The following is a 25445-nucleotide window of genomic DNA, read 5'->3' as shown; positions in this document are numbered from 1 at the left end:
AAAATTACCTTTGGAAATTAAAATTTTAATTTAAGTGGAATTGGTACTCCTTACAGATTACATATTTCATGGAGCACTTAGTTCCCTAAAGACTTTAATATAAATAAAAATAGACTTGTCTTCAATTTTCTTATTAGTGTATGTGCAGTTACAAATGCTTTAAATGGTTTTAACTTAATACTCTAGGCTTACTCTTTATATTCACTTTTTCTCTCCACCTACACACACACACACACACACACACACACACACACACACACACACACACATTTATAAAGAAGTATATTTAACAAAAAACCCTAAGAACAAAATATATTATAAATATGATCACATCACTTAACATTTAAATTCATATATAGTAGGCTGTCATTCTTGGGGTTACTATTATTATTAATGATCAGACCAAATTACATTATTACATCTTTGGTTTAGTGAACAATACATCATAGCCTGTTGGTCATCTAAAGTTGAAAAAAATGCAGTCAAAAGGATCAAACAGTCTGCCTCATAACTGATAATATACTGCCTAATAGGAAAGGCATCAACATAGTCAGTGTGTACGAATATGCATTGCTAAATGAGGAGGTTCCAATATAAGAGTTGATATTTTGTATTAATGTATTTCTGAATGGGAACGGTATTAGTATATTGCATTGTAGTTACTTATACCAAGGTGACTTACATATGTAAGTAAATCAGAAGTACATAATCCTACAGGTCGATGCTTCTTCTGCTTATAAAAAAGAGAGATTTTTTTTTTTCGAGTAAATACGTGGTCCTTGGTTAGCAAACATCTTAATGGAGGTACATTTGTGCAGCAGCCTCAGCCTATGAGAGGGAGTAGATTGGAAGGGAAAAGGAGACAGCTAAACAAAAAGTTGCTTAAGTTGTTTTTTGTAACACATTAGCTCAATTCAGTAGTCTCCAGTGAACTTAAGCAACTGAAAGGAAGAAGGAGAAAGAAGCAGAAGGAGAGGAGGAGAAAAAGATGGAGGGGGATGAGAAGGCAAGGGGAACTGAGAAGGGAAAGGGGCATGGCGAGAGTGGAGGAAGAAAAAGCCTCAGCAATAATCTATGAGGGACTTGAAGAAAACTGTCAGCTAGAAATTGATTTCAGACATGGGTGTGGCTAAAGGATTTTGTAAAGTTGGATATATAGTATTGAATTTTACTTGTTTTCATTGTTATATAATATTGTAGTATAGTCTCCTTTGAAACTGCAAACCTCCATCAAAATCTGTTATAAATAAGTACTCTATGTGGTATCTTGGGAAAATCAAGAGAAATATGGCAATGTGCAAGGAAACAATAGGGATGTGGAGACAAAATGCTCAGTTCTGTTTCTGTGTCACCCTCTTGTATGGTTTTACATAAATCACTCAATATTTATAGTGTCTAATTTTTCTTACTTTTAACATAAGTATTATTATAACCGCTTTAAAATATTTGAGAAGGTTAGAGGAAATGTAAAATACTGATTACAATGTATATACTCAAAATATATATTCAAAGTATAATTTTCAAGTTATTAATAAATAATAGGAAGAAAATTGAGATGCTTTTCTAAACCTTTCTCATTCATTTTTCCTCTTTTGTTAATTTATAAATATGTATTTCCAAAATTAGACAAATATTTTCTTTAGAATGCTCTGTTTTGCACAAAGTCTACTTACTTAAAATCAAAATATTCTCAAATTAGATTCTTCCTTAATAGACTTGTTTGTGTTAATGGAATTGCCCTCTGCCTCAGTTCCTATTTTCATAATGTGAACTTTACGTTATACTTGTGATTCCCCTCTCTTTGTTCCATCAATTCAATTCAGTAAGTTCAGAGATGTGCCCATCAAATATCTCAGGTTTATCTCTTCCTCCCAGTTCTTAATGTGGCCACTCTGATGTAAGACCTATTACGTCAGTGAAGAAGCATTTCTTGTTTCCCAGCCTCCTTGATACAACCCATCTTAGGATATAATTTCATGTAGGATATAATTCCTGCTTTAGTGTATCACAACTTTCCTGGAAAATCTCTCCTGGCAAATCTACACAACTCCCTTCCTTAGTCTGTAAGAGCAAAACCAAATATAAAGACACTGCTGGCGTTAGCTAATTTCATTTGTGACTTTTAATGCTTTCCCATAAGGACTTCAAAATCATTCATCGCTACCCTCCTTCCCTCTTGAAGTTTCTGATAAATGTTTCTGTATTATTACTAACATTTGTGATTGAACATTAATATATAGTACTCTATATCTGTACATTTATGGGAATTAGGGAAAAAGTTAAAAATAAGCATAAAGAGGTACAACTTACTGATTAATGATTTTTTAAAAAGGCTATCAGAAGCATACTTTATGGAGCTAAACTTTGCTTATGTATCCTGTTTATAGTCTCAAAGATGTTAAATAGTTTCCAGCTGCTATAAGACTGAGAACACACATACCTCTTATTCATGATTAGTTAAAATAGTTTTAAATTATTTTCTAAAATGAAAATTCAAATTTCCACATAAAAATTACAAATTCACATAAAGGAAGAAAGTGGTTTTGGTTGAGAAGCTAAAAAATATACCATTTCCATTTAAAAATTTGGATTTTGAGGGGCACCTGGGTGGCTCAGTCAGTTAAACAGCTGACTTCAGCTCAGGGCATGATCTCCCTCTCTCTCTGCCCCTCCCCCGCTCATATTCTGTCTCTCTCTCTCTTTCTGAAAAATAAAGAAGCATTAAAAAAAATTAAAAAAAAAACAAACTTTGGACTTTGTATGTTTTCCCACAAGTAAAAGAACAAAACTAGACTTGAGGGGGAAAAATACATTTCTGAAAAGTTTTCTTTCCTTGTAACTTTACATGATAGACCAGCTACATCAACGCAAATATTCAGACCTTAGAAAAAAATCATTTTTATGAATTATTAAAATATATAAACACATAAGCATATATACTATGTATATTTGTGTGGTCTATCAAAAGTCTAATACTCATCATAGATAAATTTAATGGATATCCAAGTTTTCTTAAAGTTTATTATTTATTTTGAAAGAGGGAGAGAGAGCACGAGTGGGGTGAAGCAGACAGAGAGGGAGAGCAAGAGAATCCGAGGAAGGCTCCCCACCATCAGGGCAAAGCCCGATGCTGGTCTCAATCTCAGGAGCCATGAGATCATGACTTGAGCAGAAATCTTAACAGTAGGATGCTGAACTGACTGAGCCACCCAGGTGACCCAACACCTGATTTTTAATTTAAACTTCACTACCGTATGTTAAAAATAAAAAGGTATTAGAGGAATTTGGCAAAGGAACAAATTATGAATTGATTCCTATCTTAAATTTCCATTTGCTAGAGTCATGTCTTCCAATGAGGGCAGTTAAATTAGAAAAAATTTGTTCAAGTAAAAACACATAGAGGAAAAAAATCTACAAATATAATGATCTGTGGAAAAATTCAAGACCAAAAGTCAACATTGAGAGGTTGTGTAGTGTAGTTGGTAGGTGTTAAGACTCTGAAGCCAGACTTCCAGAATTCAAAGATTAACTTTGCTACCTCTGGTGATGTGACCTTGGACAAGTTGTTAAAACAAGGTGAATGTCTATTGTTTCTTTTGTAAAATGGAGTACTAGAAGCACCCATGGATTATATTGCTTTGAAGATTTGACTTAAAAATCTGTAGAACACTAAGAGTAATTCATTGTGCAGAGTAGGTAATAGAAAAATATATTACTATGGTTGCTTTTTTTTTTTACCTATAACTTTGCAGTTAAATTTTTTTAACACTTCATTTCATTCAATACTATGACATCCTTAATTCATTTCCCTTTCAGTCAAATTATCCAACCACAGTAAATACCTTAAAACTCTGTTAAACTTATGAACCATCTGGCAAAAATTACAAAAAATAGAAATCTAATTATTTTTGTTTCCAAAAACAGTTGCTTATAGGTATGTTGTTTACATTTAGTATTAACTGTTTAAATATTTCAATTTAGTCCTCCAAGGTTATTATTTTAGCTGACTTACTGAGCATATAAATTCAGCCACAATGCTTGAATGAATAATTTGGGTACACAGATACAGTTTTATTATCTGGGTCTAGAAATTTTCCACATAGCTACATATATACATACACACATGCCCACATAGACACAGGGCACACACATAGAATGGGAAGTGTTCAGATATGAGATTCTTATTTATCTAGCTGCTTGATGTCTTTTATAGAGATGCCATTGCTATGATTTCATCACTGTTGCAAAGCTCATAAAAGAGTGTACAATGTTAGTAATTAATGAAGTTAGTAGGCAAATACATATGTGTGTATTTACCTATGGCTGTAAATACACACACATAAACAAATATATATATATATATATATATATATATATATGTACATACATATGTACTTGCCTGTTGTTTAACTGATAGTAACCAAGAAAAACAAATTCTACAAAGACATACAAGAAGAAGACACAAGAAATCTTAAACTTTTATAATTGTGTTCTTGGAACTCACCCAATCTGCTAAATTAGCTTTCTCTAAAGCTTTACTATAGGAACTACTTGGAATGTTTTACCTTGAGAGTTATTCCCACTAACCCTCTAAAATCCTTTCATTTCAAGTGTTGTCTCTTGTGTTTCCTCACATATTTCCCCTTCTCCGCCCACCATAATTCCCATATAAAAAATTCTATATTGTTTATATCCTGTGTAATGGGTGACAAATAGAATATGGTAACAAGTAGTGCCTATCTGTACACAAATAATTCAAATGAAATTTATACTCCAGAGTAATGTTACATGATCAATGCTTTCCCATTTCATTCTGCAAAGCTTGTTAGGTCTTTATTTGTGCCATTTGGGGAAAAACTCCTACAGGGTTTATTGGTCTTAGGATGAATAATTCTCATCAGTGACATTCTTACATCTCAGTTTGGAAAAGCTTTTTGAAAGAACAGTTTACTGTATTTACTGTAAAATACTACTACTTTTCCACTGTGAAAATACAAAAAATATTTTTTATTTTGAGAGGTCAAGGTAGTCTTTAAGTTTCATAAAGCTTTAATTGCAATCAAAAGAACTATTAATGACATTCTGAGAAATTAAAAAAAGTTTAAAGTTAAAATAGTTACTAATATAGAAACTAAAATTTCATTTAAAATATTCAAATAGGATAGTAGTTTAATACGTTTTTTTCTTAATTTTTTAATGTGTATCTATTTTTGAGAGAGAGAGAGAGAGAGCGCGCAAGCGCAGGTGGGGGAGGGGCAGAGAGGAAGGGAGACATAAAATATGAAGCAGGCTTCAGGATTATAGCTGTGAGCACACAGCCTGACGCAGGGCTCAGACCCATGAATTGTGAGATCATGACCTGAACTAAAGTCGGACACTTAACTGACTGAGTCTAAGGTGCCCCAGGAGTTTAATTGTTGAAACACAGCTTATAGTTTAGAATTTGTGTTGAATGTAAGGAATAACAGGAAGCAAATTGTGGGGGTCCATCTTAGGTATGTATTAAATATTGTTTGGGGGATGGTATATATTTGGGAGTTTATTTATATCATATATTATATGATAAGGGATGGTAGATTTTTTTTTCCTCTGGCAGTGATGAACACTTCCCACACACCCAAAATGTTATTTTTCTTTCATTGTAGGTCCAACACAGAATTTTTAAAAGTGAGAATTTTTTAAAATAATAAAATGATTTAGAAAAACTATAATACATAAAGTAGATAAATTCCATCCTCTAAATTAGTATTTCAGAGTGATATCTGAGTAAAATGAAATAATATTTTGGAATATTGCTCTTTTATTAAAATATGTGAAATAGTCTAAAAGTTATGAGCATTCTATTTGTATGTGAAATGAAGCTAATGTTGGGGAAATAATAATGAGTGTCAAAAGTTTATGCAACTTTAATACATTTCTTCTTATATGTGAAATGTTTATTGGATATAATGGATATTCTGGAATATTAAATTGAACAAAAAATGATAAACTTAAAATAAAAATGACATTATAAAACAATTTATTCATTGAGTTTAGTTCTCTTTGTAAAACTAATTGAGGAGTAATTAAACATTACATATTAGCACTGTATGTAGATGGATAGTTAAATATATATTTTTTTATTTAAAAAAATTTGTTTAAATATTTATTTATTAGTGAGAGACAGAGAGACACAGAGCATGAGCAGGGAAGGAGCAGATAGGGGGGTGGGACACAGAATCCGAAGCAGGCTCCAGGCTCTGAGCCGTCAGCACAGAGTCCCACATGGGGCTCGAACTCATGAGCTGTGAGATCATGACCTGAGCCGAAGTCAGACTCCCAACCGATGGAGCCACCCAGGCACCCCAAATATATATGTATATTTTAAAGAAAAGTTATTCAGATAGAAGGTATTTGCCATATATAAGCTTTACATATACAGACATTCTTAAGAAAGCAGTTTTCATTTCTTTTTAACTTACATTTATTTGGTGCTTTGTTTATTGCAACCTTCTTTTAGGTTAACTGCATCTTATAAAGAAAAATACATGCAGCAGATATGTGGTGTGAATCTCAGAAAGCATTGGATATGAAATATCTTTTACCAAATATCATTTGTAAGAGTTATTTGCAAGCAAATAAAAAACACTTAAATTATATTTCATATGAAATGCATTCAAGTTTCAAATCAAAAGAAGGGATGCTTGACATATTGTGCCTGGCACTTTCAATTATATATCTTTAGAAATTCCAAGAAAGCTTGGCTTTAGAGCTTAAAACATTTTATTATTATGTAAATGCAATACTTTTGCACATATGTTCTATAAATTCTATTTATTTCATTGTCTTAGATTAGAATTGTTTTATAATTATTACCATATATTTAGCTAATTTAATATATATTGTAAATTCAACAAAGGATTATTACAAGTGTTTAAATTATAGCCATTATGGAAAACAGTATGGAGGTTCCTAAAAAAAAAAATTAAAAATAGAACTATTAACAGGGGCGCCTGGGTGGCCCAGTTGGTTAAGTGCCCGACTTCGGCTCAGGTCATGATCTCATGGTTCAGTGAGTTTGAGCCCCACTTCGGGCTCAGTGTTGACAGCATGGAGCTTGGAGCCTGCTTCAGATTCTGTGTCTCCCTCTCTCTCTGTCCCTCCCCTGATCACACTCTTTCAACTCACTCTCTCTTTCTCTCTCTCTCAAAAATAAACGTTAAAAAATTAAAAAAAAAATATATATAACTACCATATGATCTAGCAATTCTACTTCTAGGTATTTATCCAATACTAGGAATTGAAATCAGGATTTTGAAGAGATACCTGCATTCCCCTGTTAATCACAGCATTATTTACAATAGCCAAGATATATAAACAACCTAAATACCCATCAACAGATGAATGGATAAAGAAAATGTGGTAACACATATAATGGAATATTATTCAGCCTTTAAAAAGGACATTCTGACATTTGTAACAACATGAATGAATCTGGAGGAAATTATGCTAAGTAAAACAGAGGAGACATAGAAACACAAATACTATATGATTCTTCTTATATGTGAAATCTAAAGTAGTCAAACTCAGGAGTGCCTGGGTGGCTCAGTCAGTTAAGCATCAGACTTTGGCTCAGGTCATGATCTCATGGTTCGTAGGTTCGAGTCCCATATGGGGCTCTGTGCTGACAGCTCAGAGCCTGGAGCCTGCTTTGGATTCTGTGTCTCCCTTTCTCTAACCCTCTCTCTCTTGTGCTCTATTCTCTCATTTTCAAAAATAAGTAATAAAAAAATTTAAAAACAAAACAAATGAACAAACAGATTATTAAATACAGAGAATGAACTGGTGGTTACCAGAGATGGGGTAAGATGGAAGGAGACAGATGAAATGGAGGAAGGGGATTAAGAAGTACAAACATCCGGCTACAAAATAAATGAAATGGGAATGAAAAATACAACATAGGGAATATAGTCAATAATATTTTAATAACATTTGTTTGGTGACTGATGATGACTTATCATGATGAGCATTGAGTAGTGTATAGAATTGTCAAATCAATATGTTGTCACCTGAAACCAATATGACATTTTATATTAACGTTTCAATAATATTTTTTAAAAATAAAATAAAATTAGTTTTAATTATTATACTTCATAAAATATAACAGGTTTTGAATTAAAAGATATACCTAATATCTGAGATGATAAAGTATGAAATTAAATGTGAGTCTTAGAATCAATACAATAGAGTAATCAAAATACTGAAAAAAATCACAGGAATCATTTTCTTGAACTCCATTATCAAGAAAATTATTTGATTTTTACAAAATGTCAGGTACTTTCCTAGTGTTATTCAGTTAAATTATTTAATGTTCACAGCCACTTGTTGAATATGTGCTATTATTAGATCTCACTCTATGAACGAGGAAAAAGTGTGTCACATAACATTAAGTAACTTGCACAAAATTATAATGACCAGTTAGGCCAGATTCAATCTTTTTTTTTTTTTACTTGATCAATTTTTTATTTTTTATTTTTTTATTATTATTTTTTAATATATGAAATTTATTGTCAAATTGGTTTCTTTCCATACAGATTCAATCTTTATATCAAATGAATGTTTTAAGTATTATTTTCACCTACAAAGGTAGTCTTTTCTCACCCAAATCAAGCATCCTTCAGTGAAACATATCCTCATGTTCAGAACACAGGCAACTTATATTTAGATCAGATTTGTTTGAAGCAGAATTTAAGATTGGGAAGGAGCATCTTCCCATCATTCAGCTTCTATGCTAAACAAAACAAAACAAAACAAAACCAGAAACAACATAACTAAACAAAAAAAACAACAAAAACCCCACCCCAAACTAAAAACCAAAAACCACCTCTCTGTTCCTCCGTTTTGCACAAAGAAGACTCTCATCCCCCCAAAAGATGATTTTAAATCTGGCTTTCATTGCTGCTTTTCAAAAAGCAACTGCCAGTCAACTTTTTTTTTTTTTCCAGGAAGAGAACTTAATCTTGTGTTATTTTGTATCATTATAATGTATCTAGGTGGGGATTTATTTTTGGTTTATTCTGCAGATTTTTTTGTGAGGAAGCTCTCTGTATTGGAAATATGTTGTCATTCATTGAATTTGAAAAAGTCAGAGCTATTATTCTTTGAAAATTTCATCTCTCTTATTTTCTGGAGATTTGATTAGATTCATTAGATTTAAAAAAGATGGTCAGACCATATTAAAAAACAACATCAATAATATGAATTTATATTTTGTTACCAGAGACACAACTAAGTCCATAGGGCTTAGAAAGATTGAGAATAAAAACATGCATAATGATTTAGCAGGAAAAACTGCTAAAGTGGAACCATATATCAAAAAAAAAAAAAGAAAATCTTAGTAAAAAAGTATTTCAGATATGATGGAAGCTATTTCATAATGTAATTAATAAAGGCTTTAATTCACCAGAAAGATATAGTAATAGTAAATGTCTAAGAAGTAAAAACAAACAAAAAACCAAAAAACAAAACCAGAGCTATATGATATATAAATCAAAAACTGAAAGCATTAACAATACTGGAAATTTTACCATAGTCAATGTAGATGTAGACATAATCATCACAGGTCAAACAGATAAGAAATACCCATATCAGCAGACAAAAACTCAGAAATATACAAAGGATTTTAGTAACACAATTAACAATCTTGTGCAAAGATGACAGATAACTAGATCTCTGAACCCCTGAACTGGAGAAGATACACCTTTTTCAAGCACACACATAGGAGAAAGCTGAAAGACAAGGAACGCATACTGCTCCATAATGCAAGTCTCAATAAATTAGCAAACACTCAGTATGCAGATACTTAAAGAAAGATACTTTAAAAACATACTTAAAGCACTTTATATATTAGGAAAATCTGAAAACACTCTCATGATTGGTTCTAAGGTCAAAAAAAGAAATCGTGACAAAAATCAGACAATACTAATAACTGGATGACAAGCACTACCACTTTTTAAAAGCACACATAGTTATTTAAATCATAATATTGAAATATATGACCCTGAATGCTATATTAGATGAGAGAAAAAGGGTGACACTTAATGAGTTAGTTATGTATTTTAAGAAGACAAAAAAAACCCCACATCAGAATAAAACAAAACTTTCAGAAGTTAAGAATGTATAAAGATAAAAACAAACATTGACAGAAAATAAAAGGGAGCAAAAGGGAGGATTAAAAAAAGAGAAAATAAAATTAGCCAATATCTGTAATGGATCAATCAAAAAATGGAAGAGGAATAATAAAAATGAACAACATTAGAACCCAAACTATGACATAACCAACCACTAGAGAGATTTAAAATATAATAAACAATGGGGCACCTCGGTGGCTCAGTCATTTGAGCACCAGGCTCTTGATTTTAGCTAAGGTCATGATCTCACAGTTTGTGGGATCTAGCCCCGTGTCTGGCTCTGCATTAACAATGCAGATCCTGCTTGGGATTCTCTCTGTCCCTCTCTCTGCCCCTCCCCTGCTTCTGTTCTCGCTCTCAAAACAAATAAAAAAACATGAAAATATAATTATAATAAATGTCTATTGTGAAAAAATTTAAAATAGACATTTTGAAGTAATGCAATGGAAACATTTTTTGAAAATATTAGTTATAATTAACTCAAAAAGTATTTTAGAAAAGAAAAAATATATAATAATAATTTTTAAAAAGTTATTAATTTTAATGTATCCCCTAATGAAATTTTAGGTTCAGATTATTTTAAAGAACATTTAAATAACAAATAAGGCCAGTATTATGCAAACTTCTTGAGACAGAGATGACAAAACATGCATACAAAAATGTCCACAAATAATGTATTTAAAACATTGATATATTTTACTACAATAAAATTAAATATTTTTCATCAGTGAAATGGCACCATTAAAAGAAGTGAAAAGACATGTAGTATGCCAGGAGAAAATATTTGCAAACATATCCACAAGGGATTAATCCAGACTATACAAAGAACTAAAATTCAATATAAAAACAAGTAATTGAAAGTTTAAATGAGAAAATGACACAGGCTGTGCAAAATATATGAAAAAGTAGGAGAGCAGGGATGAATAGGTGGAGCACAGAGAATTTTTTAGGGTAGTGAAAATGTTCTGTATGATACCATTATGATGAATACATGTCATTGTACAATTGTCCAAACAATTATATGGACTTTGGATGATTATGATGTCACTTTAGGTTCATCAGTTCCAACATGTGCAACTCGGGTGGGGGGTATTGATAATGGGGGCTATGCAACTGTGAAGGCAGGGATATATGGGAAATTCCTGCACCTTCCTCTCAATTTTGCTATAAACCTAAAAGTGCTCTGAAAAATAAAGTCATAACAACCAAAAAAAAAAAATGTCAATAGGTAACAGTAAAAAAGTGCAAGAACTATACCAGATTAAAATAAATTAAAGAGACTATGTTGATAGTATAATCTTAATTTGATCCTGAAAAAACAAAATAAGATATAAAGGATTTGGCGGGCCGGAGCACCTGCCGACTGGCTCAGTCAGTTAAGTGTCCAACTCTTGATTGCAACTCAGGTCATGATCTCACGGTTCATGGGTACGAGCCCCACATCTGGCTCATCCCTGACAGTGTGGAGCCTGTTTGGGATTCTCTCTCCCTCTGTCTGTCCCTCCCCTCCTCTCTTTCTCTCAAAATAAATAAATAAATAAACTTAAAAAAAAATAATTTGACCAATTGGATAAATTGTTAATATACACTATAAAAAAATATTGTACTTTTAATTTTCTCAAATGTGATACTGTTATTTTTATTGAAGGAGGATAGCCTTTTCTTAGGAAATCAATGTTGAGGTAGAGATGAAACGTAATATTTTGCAACTTACTTTTAATGCAGTTAAAAATAGGAAAACTTGGAAAAAACATGGTCATTAAGTACAAAATAGCTATCCAACCTCATAAATAATCAAGAAATGTAAATAACAACTCATATATAATTTTATATCCACCAAATAGCCAAGAAATTTAAAAGTCTGATAATATCCACATTGGATAAAATAAATATTACAAAGAAATTAAGTTTCACGAACCAGAGTTATAAACATCAATGTAGATGAATCTCAGGAATAAAAGTAAGGGGAAAATTGCAGGAAATTTGTATTGTATGTATGGTAGCAGTCTCAATGCATGTAGCTCTCAAATTTCAGGATATTAATTACTTCTCTAGGAGAAAAAGTGGTGTGTGATTGGAGAGGTGGTGATAATATTCTATGTCCTAAGCTAAGTGGTACAAAGGCGTTCTTCTTATCATTCTTTTAATAATATTCATTATATATATATATATATATATATATATACTTTTTAGAATGTATGAAATGTGTATAGAGTATAATAATAAAGGAACACATCAGAGGCATATTTGATTTATTTGAAAAAAGGAAGTAGCAAGTGGAAATTATCAATCCCAGCAAAGAGCTAGAGAGCTTGGCTCAGATTAGGCTTGAAAAATTATGAGTTGAATGAAAATAAAATTCAATTTCTATAACTACTTTAATAGTTTAATCTATTATCCGACTACTACTACTACTACTACTACTACTACTACTATTATTCTAGCTTCCTCAGGATTATATAATCAAGATGCTTCATTACATGATAATTTACCTAGGAATACACAATGGGTATTTCTACAGGGAGTATAAAAGGAGCAAGTTTTTGTTTTGTTTTGTTTTTCTTTTCAGACATTCTTTAGAAATTAAACCATTTTGTGGTATCTTTTGATGACTATCATAACAAAACATGGCTTTAGCTGAAGAGGATCATTATAATCTGAGCATTAATCACTATTTATATCGTCATAGAGAATGAGAAAATATACAAAACTAATCAGAAAATATCCCCATGAATATCCCCAGGGCTTTTAGGCATTAACAATGAGATTTAAGAACTCTAAACTCTAATTGTTTCTCTACCTTGCTGAGACTTGGCTAGCTTGGTTGTTTTTACCAAAATATTTTCTAACATTTTCTCTTTCCCATGGAGACAATTGCTACATCTTAAATGGCAAAATAGAGCTCATGGACTTTAATTGTGTTCTTCCCCTGCTGTATCAAAAGATTGTTCTCTGCTCAGTAATTATGTTATACTGTAAACTAACCAAAGTGAGCACTCATGTTAGTGTTCGATCCATTACTATTTAACCTGTTTTGGGTGCAAATTAATTCAGGGAATGTCCAATCTCAAATTAAAATCTAATATGTATATAAAAAAAAACTTTAAAAAATATTCTGAGTAGACAATCCTCATTTGGTTAACAGGTCTTGTTTTAAAATGCACCTTTTAAATAAGTAATAATTTTTAAATGTTTTTGATGTTTATTTATTTTTGAGAAAGAGAGAGAGAGAAAGAGTACAAGCTGGGGAAGGGGCAGAGAGAGAGGGAGACACAGAATCAGAAGCAGGCTCCAGGCTCTGAGCTGTCAGCACAAAGCCTGACATGGCCCGAACCCAGGAACCGTGAGATCATGACCTGAGCTGTAGTCAGATGCTCAACTGACTGAGCCACTCAGGCATCCCTAAATGTACTTTTTGTACATTGTAGTCAGAGGCTCAACCAACTGAACCACCCACGCGCCCCTAAAGAAGTAATAACTGATACCCAGAAAACAGGTTTAAATGAAAGTATGCCTCCAAAATCCTTGTTTACAACAACAACAACAACAACAACAACAACAACAAAACTAGACAAGTTCAGAATGAACACTGTCATCAAGAAAATAAAAACATAAAAACTAAATAAAAATATTTCATTAGAATATAATTAGAAGAGCATTTTGAAAATTTAGAAAATATTTCCCATTAGAATGAGGATTTAGCTTTCTTGTTCTCTTTATACTTAATCCCTATATATCACTCCACATTTCAGGAATATTTATAACGAAGAGTTATTTGGTACACCTCACAGTCACATTAGTGACGGGGGACATATTGCAATTCTTGTTCATCAAGAGGTCATAAATAAGAAGGAAAATATAATTCAAAATGCCAAATACCAGATAAATGATTGTGCCTTCTTTGTTGCATGAACACCATGCTATTCTCAATTGAACATTCCTTTGATTTTATTTCTCTGAAGACAGGCAGCACTTACTGATATTTCAGGCTTTTTTCCATATTATTAATGAAGAGGCTGTTCGGATGGCTACTCTCTTTGTACGTGAAACAGTTTTCTATGTAGGAAACTAACTTGTCATAATCTTGAGTTTATTACAGGACATCCAAAAGATACATTCAACCTGTATTTTTTTCTTCTTTGATTCATTTCCCTTTAGTGATCACCACTAAGATTGCAAGTATTAAGCTTGATGATTTCTAAATCTAAACTGCCACCTCTGACAGTGTCTGAAAATTTAGATTTGCTTTTTTAAATGCCTACATTTGGATATCCCATGTTAAATCATCAGACCTTAAACCAAACTCATTTTCCTGACACCTTTTCTTCTGCCTGATTCTGCATGTATTAATGGATATCCCCAGGAAAAACCATGATGCCACATCTCCACCTTTTTCTCTGCTCCCTCCATTGAGTAGGTGCCCAAGTCCCATCAATTCTGCATGGGCTCTCCCAATCTCCCTGTTCCATCCTGATTACCACTGAGCTAAACTGAGTAAATCTTACAGGTCAGACTCTATCCTAGCAACTTTCCACTCCTTATCTTTCTAAAGATTCACTACAATGCTAAGGACTGGGTCGCTTTACACTGCTGTTATGGATCTATAATCTGAGAATTGGAGAGGTTAATAAAGATGTTCCAAGTTAACTGGTTACTGTTGGCACTGAGACTCAAATCCAAACTCCCAGCACCGATTTCTAAAAGAAACCTTAGACATTCATGACAGTTTGGGTGTGTTTGCTCTGCCACTTATTAGCTAGGTGGGTATCTTAATATTGTCAAGCCTCATTTTAATCATTCAGCAAATGTACAAAATATTTCCTCTTTAATGTTGCTGTATTAAATGATATACTGCCTGTTAATCATTAGCACAGTGCTGAGTGTATATTAATATGCTAAATAAATCCTATTTTTAAAAATAAATAAGAATTATTATTTCTATATTGTTGTAATACATTTTTTGACAGGTCTCCACAAAAACATATCCCTCGTTCAAACAATATACTTTTCTTGATCCCAGCCCTGATCAGGTTACTTTCTGGCTTAAATTCTTCAGTGACTCAAATAGTATCCTTCTGTCAACAAAGCTCTATATTATGGCCACAACCAACATATTCAGCATTTAATAACACTGCTACCTCTTACTTTATCATCCAAGCAACACAGACAACTTACCATTCCCAAAAATATTCTGATATTTTTGGCCAGATATTAGCTTGGATTGATCCATTGACCATGAATATACTTCCTCTTCTTGATTTGCTAGTGTTCTGTCATACCATCACAGAGGACTCAGATGCCACCCCTCCATGAAATTTCCCTGATTCTTAGAATTAGGCCCTCTTTTTTTCCCATTGTCAACATTTTGTCATGGTATATATTGCATTCTACCTTGTAATGCAGATAACTGGGAACATGTCCTGCCTATTCTAATGAAAACAAGAACTGAATATTTTACGTTTGTGTAAACTTTATAATAAAAAATGTGGAGCCCATAGGTGAGAAATAATGATTTGGACATTGAATTAAATTATTTTAAGTCAATAAACAAAATGTTAATGTTTTTAGTTAAATGCCCAATTTGGAGGGATATTACCAGTATATATTTTCTCTCTCTATCTCTTTTTTTCATTCCATCATTTAAAAGTGCACTTTTATATAATTTTGGTAATTTTTTTAAGTAGAGACCTTATTTACTTCCATAAAGAAATATCTTTTGGTAGAGATAGTGTTCTCTTCCACTGACAAAGTCATATGTATGGTGCCACATGAAAAAGTTCAGAAGAAAAGAAAATCTGAGACATTTACATTATGATTATAAATAAAAGAAGGAAGGAGTTTTCTTTTTGAGAGAGAGAATGAGAGAAAGAGAGCACGTGCAAGTTGGGGAGGGGTAGAAGAGAGGGAGGGAGAGAATCTTAAGCATGCATAGCATGGAGCCCTGAAAAGAGCCCAGCGCGAAGCCCCATGTGGAGCTCGATGCAGGACTCGATCTCATGACTGTGATATCATGACGTGAGCTGAAATCAAGAGTAGGGCACTTAACCCACTGAACCACCCAGGCGTCCAGGAAATTTTTTTATTAAATACATCCATATAGTGGCTGTCCTCATCCAAGCTTGAAAACAAAACTCAAATTTTGTCTGAGTTTTTCTGAAGTCACTACTGACTTTGACAAAATACATTATATAGAGCATATCTTTTCAGTCAAGACAAACTCAAATTACAAAAATATTTTAATTGACACAGTGATTCTAACTAAGTTTATACAGAAAATGAATCATTTCTATGATAAGCCTCCGACAGTGTCTGTTTTTCTTTTGAACCAATTGAGCAACTTGAAATAGTATAATTATTGCAGCTGGGCATCTAAGGATTCCATGAGAAACTAAATGTAGCTCTTCCCTTACAGTCCTAAGAATTCTACATCATTGTCAGGGCTGCAATTTCAGCAGGTCTAACTGAAGGCTCCTCCCTTCTGCATACGGTTATTGTTATGCTTGAGCTCCTGCCTTCCAAGTTCCTTGTCATGTTCCCTATGTTGATCTCCATGTTGTCATATATTGTCAAATCTTACCCTTCTATAATTGGGCCACTGCCTTCTGTGCCATTTTTTTCTCAGATAGAAGACTATTTTTGCCTACAGACTAATCCCAGGACTGAGTATCTTCAGTTTGTTGTGAAATATCTTGATAAAATCTGATCCTACTTGCCTGGGCCACTACCCAGCTGTTATGCTACACTTAACTGATTACATGTCTTGCTCACCTACTTAGAAACTGCCAAACAACTTTCAGATGCTGCTTGCTTGATTGTCTGACTGGGCCATCCATTCAACTCCTACTGTCTGGACTGTTCTGCATTGCTGGATCTACACTGGTTAATATGTTAAATCTGGATTCCATTTACCACATATAATTTTTACTTTTCAGCTCCCTTTTTTGATAGTGACTCCATTCAGTCTAGGATATCAAGCATTCTAAAAAATTTTTTTTTCTATTAATTTGTCAGATGTAGCAATATGTTTCAGTCATAATGTTAAAATGTTATAAAACTAATCTTTCAATTACCAATATAGCTTCTCATCTTCTGTACTGATATTCATAGCATCAATAATTTCTTATTTTATTAGATCACAACTTTAGAAATCATAAGTTTTTTTTTCTTTCTCTTCCAACCTTATTCAAATGATTAATCAAGATTTTGAAATTTTCTTTTATGATAGATTTCTTCTTCCTATTCATAGCAACCTTGTCCCTCTTAAATGTCATAATTCCTACAAAAGTTTGAACTGAGATTTTATTTAAATATTTACATTAATAATATAAAAAATTGCCAAAATATTTTCATTGTATCATTTTCTTGTGTAAAAGAGACTTTCACATAGCTATTGGACCTAACCCTAAATCATTTACCTGTAGTGTAAGATATTTTATTAATTGTCTCCTTTATATCTATTAACTTAACATCTTTCATGTATCAGTCATTCAATTTGCACAATTTCTTTTGCACTTTAAATTTTTGAACATATGATTTTCAATTCAGGAAAATATGTAGTCAATAAGTGCATGACAACATCCATATTAAGATATCGCTAAATTGTTTTATCTGGATCAATTCTTAACCCTAGTCTAGGTACAGATTCATTAAAACAATATGGGGGCAGGGAGGAGAGAAGAAAGAAAAAAAACAATTAGCTTGCTAACCGTTTGTTTTTAGACTCTAGGTTTACAACATAGATTTTTTTCTAGTTCTGACTCTACTTAAAATGTACAACAACTAGTTTTGAGACAAACCACAAAACTACTCAAATTACTTTTCTAATGTAGTAACTCAAGTCTATGACTAATTTAGTCCTGCATCCACCAAACAGTTAAAGACAGTGCAATAATTGTCAATGAAGTATTTTCAAATCATGTCTAAGTTTTCTTGCTATATACTTTCTCAAAAGTACATGTATAAGAAAACTTGTCTCACTGTCTAATGTTGAAGTTGGCTCATGTACATGAGGATGCTAAGTGAGAGTTAAGGTCAGTGATTATTCAGGGACTCAATTTAAAGAGAAATCACCATTTTGAGTTTATTTTTGTGAATGGTGTTCTTTCCTGCTTTGTCAAATACACAATGGAATACTACGTGGCAATGAGAAAGAATGAAATATGGCCTTTTGTAGCAACGTGGATGGAACTGGAGATGTGATGCTAAGTGAAATAAGCCATACAGAGAAAGACAGATACCATATGGTTTCACTCTTATGTGGATCTTGAGAAACTTAACAGAAACCCATGGGGGAGGGGAAGGAAAAAAAAAAAAAAGAGGTTAGAGTGGGAGAGAGCCAAAGCATAAGAGACTGTTAAAAACTGAGAACAAACTGAGGGTTGATGGGGGGTGGGAGGGAGGGGAGGGTGGGTGATGGGAATGGAGGAGGGCACCTTTTGGGATGAGCACTGGGTGTTGTATGGAAACCAATTTGACAATAAATTTCATATATTGAAAAAAAAAAAAAAGAGAAATCACCACCTACCAGGGTCATTAGGACATGTGTCACCTTCTCATAAGAAGTAGGACTTAAGGTATCTTTTGAAATATGGGTCAATTCAGGAAACATATTTTAGTCAAAGCACAGAAGCTGAGAGGTCAAGTAGGCATGAACAAGCTATAGCTAAGGGATAGACGGGCTAGCCTACTACAAGCAGTGTGTTTTGAGAAGTATTACAATAAATGTTGAAAAGGTAAATTGAACTGGATCATATAGAACTTTAAATAAGAATGTTATATTTATTATACAGATACTGTTTTAGATATAGTCTTATATACAGTAGATGTTCAATAAATAAATGAATTTTCTCAAGAAGTGTAAAGACATATAAAAATGCTAATAGTGATGCTTACTGCCAACAGAAAAAATACAAGAGGTCACAAAATTGATTAAAGCACCAAAATTATTGGTAGAATCAAAATAATTCTGATTCATTGTCCATATGGAAGATTACATTTACCATGTTCATGTTTTCAAAGCCCTCATTGGGAAAAAAAAAAATTTATTCTGTCTTAGGAAACTATGAAAAAAGAATATATTATCTTAATTCTACCAAACATCTATGACTATACCAAATGTTTCAACCAAGGGTAAACCATTTCCCATAGAATCTAATTAGTTGACTGCAAGAAGTTTTTTAAAATTAAAACTTTAATAATCAGGATGGCCTTTATTATTTTTGCTTACAATACATGTAATAAGGCCATTATGAAAAAAATTGTTTTCAAAACTAGGAAAGAATAAATCCAATGTGTTTAAGACACCACTCTAAATAACCTGAGGTCATACTGCTAATAGAACTTAGATGTACAGGAATATTTTCTGATGCCTTGAAGATTACACAGAAATATTCCCAGGTCAAACATGACTATATTTTCTGACTTTATTGATAGCTAATATTTTATAAATTTTGAAATATAATTCTAGTAGATTATATACATGAATAATTTCTTCTATCTTGAGGGTTTGTTTTGAAGTTTATTTATTTTGACAGAGAGAGAGAAAGAGAGAGAGCATGAGCCGGGGAGGGACAGAGAGAGAAGGAGAGAGAATTCCCAAGCAGGCTGTGTGCTGTCAGCTCAGTTTGTGATCATGCCCTAAGCCAAAATCAAGAGGGATACTTAAGCGACTGAGCCACCAGGCGCCCCTCTTAAGTTTTTACACATGCAATAAATTTTGGCAGCAATTAGATGATAGTGACTGCACCTGCGTGAGCTTAATTTTGCTTGCCTTGGAAATGAACACACTAATTTCTGTCTCAGTGGCTTTGGTTGGAGGAAGGCTGATGAAATCAAATAAAATATGCAAGTTTCTAAAAGAAGCTAGATCTACGGTAGCTTGGGTCAGGCAGACCATGTAGTGAAAAGAATGCGGGTTTTCAAGTTCGATTAAAAGAAAACATTGTGCTCTTTTTATTGCATCAAATGCTGTACCTTAAAATGCTAATTCTTTAGCAGTATGATCGTGAATCTCTATCTCAAAATGAGAAAATGTGCTCAAGCTAAAATACACTAAATATTTTTTGCAATAGAGTGAGGTGGTATTGCACACAAAGGTGTGTTTGAGTTTGTTGTTAAATGCTCCCAGCTATATACTCCAGGTCTAATTGTGTGAATGGCCCAAGAAGAGTCCAGTCATGTATAGAACCAATAATTTTCAACACAACTCTCCAGCTTTCCTAAATGTGTTTTGTTGAGGGAACAGAGTACCTCTACTCTCATTTCAGTATAATAGAGAAAATGTCAGCAGCCATGCAATACCTCTGCTTTAGAAATTTGGACAGAGTTTGAAGGAGGACAGATTTCTCTCATCTTTACCAAAGTATAAGATTAAATGCTACAATACCAGAAAAGGACATGACAATGAAGAACATGAGAGCATTAAGAACTGGAGAGTGCAATGCTAAGTGAAATAAGCCATACAGAGAAAGACAGATACCATATGGTTTCACTCTTATGTGGATCCTGAGAAACTTAACAGGAACCCATGGGGGAGGGGAAGGAAAAAAAAAAAAAAGAGGTTAGAGTGGGAGAGAGCCAAGCATAGAGACTGTTAAAACTGAGAACAAACTGAGGTTGATGGGGGGTGGGAGGGAGGGAGGGTGGGTGATGGGTATTGAGGAGGGCACCTTTTGGGATGAGCACTGGGTGTTGTATGGAAACCAATTTGTCAATAAATTTCATATATATATAAAAAAAAGAACTTTTCTACACATAATTTAAATTTTTCCCAGAAATCATATTAATCCAAAAAATAAGGTCTAAAATAAAATCAAATGCCAAGGACTGGGACTAGAATTTTTATATTTGGAAAGTTGTATTCCTCTTGACCTTTAATTAACTAAGAGGGTAATAACCCTCAGTTCCAATCAAGTTTCTGATACTCTTGATTATAGTTCTGAGGAAGAACCAGCAACAACACCAAAAGGGGCATGAAAAAGTATTTTCTTCAAAGTGACAGGGTTGGTGAGTGTGTGTGTGTGTGTGGGTGTGTGTTGAGTGTAATAATTAAGATACATGTGCACATACACTCTCTCTCTCTCTCTCTCTATATATATATATATATGCATGTATATATATATTTATGTATATATATGTATATATAGACACACACACACACACACATACACATACCAATCTTTCTGATCCTTCTCTGCCTGTGACATTGTTCCAGTTTTGTTAAATTTCAGTATTCCATTATTGTTTGGGGTTATGTTACTTAAAAAGTCATCAGTGAATACTGTAGAGTGGTGAATAGTTATTTGTAAGTTTTATTGAGAGTAAGTGAAATAGCTGAATTTAGGCTGGAAAAGTTTGTTAGAGTCATAAAGTTTTTCAATTCATATACTTTGTTAAATTGAAATTAGGAAACCCTCTTCTTTTAGGGTTTTCAGGATACGAATCACTTGAGAAAACTTTTGAAACATATAACACTGTTATGATACTGAAATAAATATAAAACTACAGTTTATATTAATTAAGGAATAGTAAATACAAAACAAGTAAGAAAAAAACAGAAAAATCTAGACAGAACTCAAGAGGCATCATTTAATCCCTTTACAACAATGTCCAAAATGAAGTATTTGGGTACCAGTCAAGTGATGCTTCATTTGGTGGCTCATTAAAAATAGAGGCCACCGGTTCACATGTACTTTGAACATTTTTTAAAAAGTGAACTTACTTCACTGGTTTTAATCATGTCTTACTACTTGGTCATAAGGCCTCAGGATAGGAAAATGTTGTCATTTTGAAGTAGTATTGAGGTTTCATCTTTGGAGGATAAAAGCCTAACAGCAGGAATAAAAAATGATATGATCTTTATAGTCTTTAGTTCTTTTATAATTTTAAGTTGTGTCGTATTATTTCTGTTTGTAGTTTGCTACAATTATTTGTCCAGGAATGAATTTAGTTACATACAGAACAAGATAGGTACAAATGAGAATACCGAATCAAGATTAAAAAAAAAAAGAAGGAATTATTCTTAGAATTACCTACCTAACCTAGTATACCATATTTGGCTTTTTGTTTATCTAATAACAATCGCAAAGTTAATTTGTTATAAAGTCAAACACTGTTGTGTTACCCAAAACAATATGATAAATTTATAAAAGAGATAATAAGGGAAGAGTTCTGAGTTCAAGTCCAATACGCATTCTCTATAAAACTACATTTTTGCTCATATCTACATTTACAAGTATATTAACACTTCATGTAAACAAACACTATGCTTACTTGAAGTTACAAAAGGTACTTCTCCATCTTGTATTTCAACCACCACTGTCAAACCCAAGTAGGGCAGGGGATCAGTCGAAGAAATCGAGTTTTATGACTATATGGGTCTCACTGCTACAAACTGCAACATGTGCTAGGAGAAAGCCAGTTCTACAGAGTTCTTTAGCAAGGTCTAGGAAGAGCAAGGAATTAATTGTAAATATTCTTTGGGATATTGTAGTTCTATCCCCTACAAAGCATCTGGGGTATGTGTGTGAGGAATAGCTAAGGCTTAGTTCAATATTTTAATGCCTATTTTATTTCAAACATATTGCATCTGAAAACTTTGCATAACTAGGAATCTAAAATATTCAAAATTACATTTTATTATACCACAGTTAGTGAAACAAAAATTACGATGTTATTTATAAATGTTCTTACCTTTACATCTTTGACATTCATCCTTGTTCCCTCTTTCCCAACAAAGATATCATCAATGTCCACAAGGATGTACCTGTCCAAGGACAGTGTCAGCCTCTTCCCTGACAAGAAGGAGATGGCATCTATGAAGATGAGCTTGTGTAGCCAAAAGTTTAAGTTGTTGCCAAAAAGAACGCGCTGAATTCCATCATGAAGCCCCAGATCCTGAATCACTGTCGCATAGAGTGGTTTGCTGGATGAGGATGAAAGGAATTTTTCTGTCTGTAATTCAGTTAAAAGCACAGGCTGGTAGGTTGAATGATTATATTGGAAAATACTCCAGTTTCCCCTGGAAGAGGGCCTTTCTCAACCTTTGGGGCTTTGGTAATATGCAGCAAAGGAGACTGAGGGTTGACAAAACAGTCCTTTAGAGCTAGATTATTGAAAAGGTTTAATGGAAAGCCTTTTAATTGTGTACTTGGTAAGCTGTTCTCATTGGCTTTATGAAAACCAATTATACTAACACTGTATTCCACACAGTATTTTTCTAAAAGCTCTCGATTCCATGAGTCCATGCTGACATACTCAGAATCTTTTCATAAATAACTAAAATATATTTCCCTTTGCCATTATCTGTAAGAGGAGGTATATCCCCCTTGCCGGGGCAATGACCCATTTGGTACCGAAATCGGCTAGACTCCAAGATAGCTATGATATCTTGACCAAGTTGAGAATATTGGCTCTCCACAAATAGGAGGACAGTAGGATCAGTTTTGGATGTATCAATAGGTTTAACTGTTTTCAGCTCCATTGACCGATATGGTAGAATTTTGATGTCAGCACATTCTGCTTCTGCAGTGGTTTCAATAACAGTCATTTCCTGTTTATAGCCAGAGTAGAGGAAATAGGCAGAAATGACAATGCTCACCAAACAAAAGGTAGCTAAAAGAACAATCAATGTTCGAAACTTCTCCGAAGCTTCACAATAAGATTCATTTTTTAAAATACTGCTTTGTAAGTTTTTTCCAATTTCTTTTTCTAAAGTGCCATAGTGAATAAAGTATGAGATGGTGCAAATATCACTTCCCAAAGTTCATGTAACCATTGCAAACCATGTAAATGTTTGAAGGGATCACAAGTAAGTTAAAGCTGGAAGACAATGGACCAGGAGAGCAAAAGTTGAAGAAGGGATTTTGAGTATGTCCAATACCAAAGACTGATGCAGAATCCTTAAACATTATCTGAAAAAAAGGAGAAATGTAATGACTAAGACAGAAATATAAATACAAATGTTTATGTGATATGGATGCTTATATATAAGAAAAATACATATCAAAGATAATTTTAGTGTGTTAATATGCTAAAATATTAATAGCTTAAAGTTTACAGTCTAGGTTTTTACTCTTAGAGTAGATTTTTTTTCATGTCTTCAAGAATACAGATTCCTATTTCATTTTGCCAAAGAAAGAGATCATTTTTCAAACTAGTCATCTCAAAAATAAAAGAGACTTAAGACAGGCATCTGGGTGGCTCAGTTGGTTAAGCGCACCACTCTTGATTTCTTTTAGCTTAGGTCATGATCTTATGGATTGGTGAGTTCAAGACCCACATCAGGCTTTTGTGCTGACAGCTCGGAGGAGCCTGCTTGGGATTCTCTGTCTCCCTTTCTCTCTCTGCCCCACTTCCCCCTCTCTCAAAATAAATAAATAAACTTAAAAAAGAGAGAGCTAAGAAAGAAAGTTTTAGTGTAAAATGTTAATAACCATAAAGATTGCTTCTATAGGACTGGTAAACATTATTTACATAAAGAATTAGAAAATCAAATATTTGTGTATGAGTTGGAACAGTGAAACATGTTCTAAGTGTCGCTAAGTATCTGGCGTGCCAACCTGAGGCAATGATTTTGTCTTAAGTATATACAGTTGTTACAGGTTTTTCCCTTTAATAACATATCCTTTTCTGAAGTTGCGGGAGACACTTGGTCTCTTCACCATACCAGCCAAATACACAGGATTTCTCTTCTCTATTCTTAGAAGCAAAGTGATGGAGGAGCTATAGGAGAAAGAACAAAATGGGAAACAACCATCCTCAGACCCCTCTAATGAGAGGCCAGGAAGCCTAGATGAGAAGAAAAGCTTTGACATGTTTGTCTTAAAGCACATTCTAAATTTGGCTTGCCCCTATAATTGAAATTAAATTTGAATTTTTATTCATTATTAATAAATCTATTATTTTAATGTAATTATAATATTGATTATATTATATTAATTATTAACATTATTAATTATAATTATTAATTATTAATACATTATGCTTTAAAATAAATTATAATTTAATAGTTAAATTATAATTTATTCATTATTAAATTTTATCTAATATATATGTTCTATTTCATATCACTTCTTTAGTTCAAAAGAAAAAGAATGTAGAGAGAATTAAAAAAATTTTTTCCCCAAATGGCTTTACCACAAATGGATAATTTTCCATTATTCTATTTTATTTGTTTTGATGGATGACCTGATTTTTAATGAATAGCTTTCTATAAAAATTTTCTTAATTCTCAAAACTGGTTTAGACTATGGAATTTTCAATTCCCAGTTTACCCAA

General features: G+C 32.9%; 1 protein-coding gene across 1 annotated transcript in view; it reads right to left on the bottom strand.

Moving 5' to 3' along the window:
* Positions 1 to 25445, bottom strand: part of LOC115512302 (bifunctional heparan sulfate N-deacetylase/N-sulfotransferase 4-like) — a 424934-nt gene that overhangs the window by 224605 nt on the left and 174884 nt on the right. Inside the window, 4 exon segments of the mRNA XM_032592912.1 lie at positions 22860 to 23182; positions 23185 to 23424; positions 23427 to 23807; positions 23810 to 24079. Of these exon segments, the coding sequence (XP_032448803.1) occupies positions 22860 to 23182; positions 23185 to 23424; positions 23427 to 23807; positions 23810 to 23834 (969 nt within the window). The 5' untranslated portion in view covers positions 23835 to 24079.

The sequence above is a fragment of the Lynx canadensis genome, chromosome B1 (assembly GCF_007474595.2).
Source record: "Lynx canadensis isolate LIC74 chromosome B1, mLynCan4.pri.v2, whole genome shotgun sequence".
Taxonomy (NCBI): domain Eukaryota; kingdom Metazoa; phylum Chordata; class Mammalia; order Carnivora; family Felidae; genus Lynx; species Lynx canadensis.
Note: the sequence above shows the minus strand (reverse complement) of the source record. Positions and strands in the feature narration are given on the sequence as shown.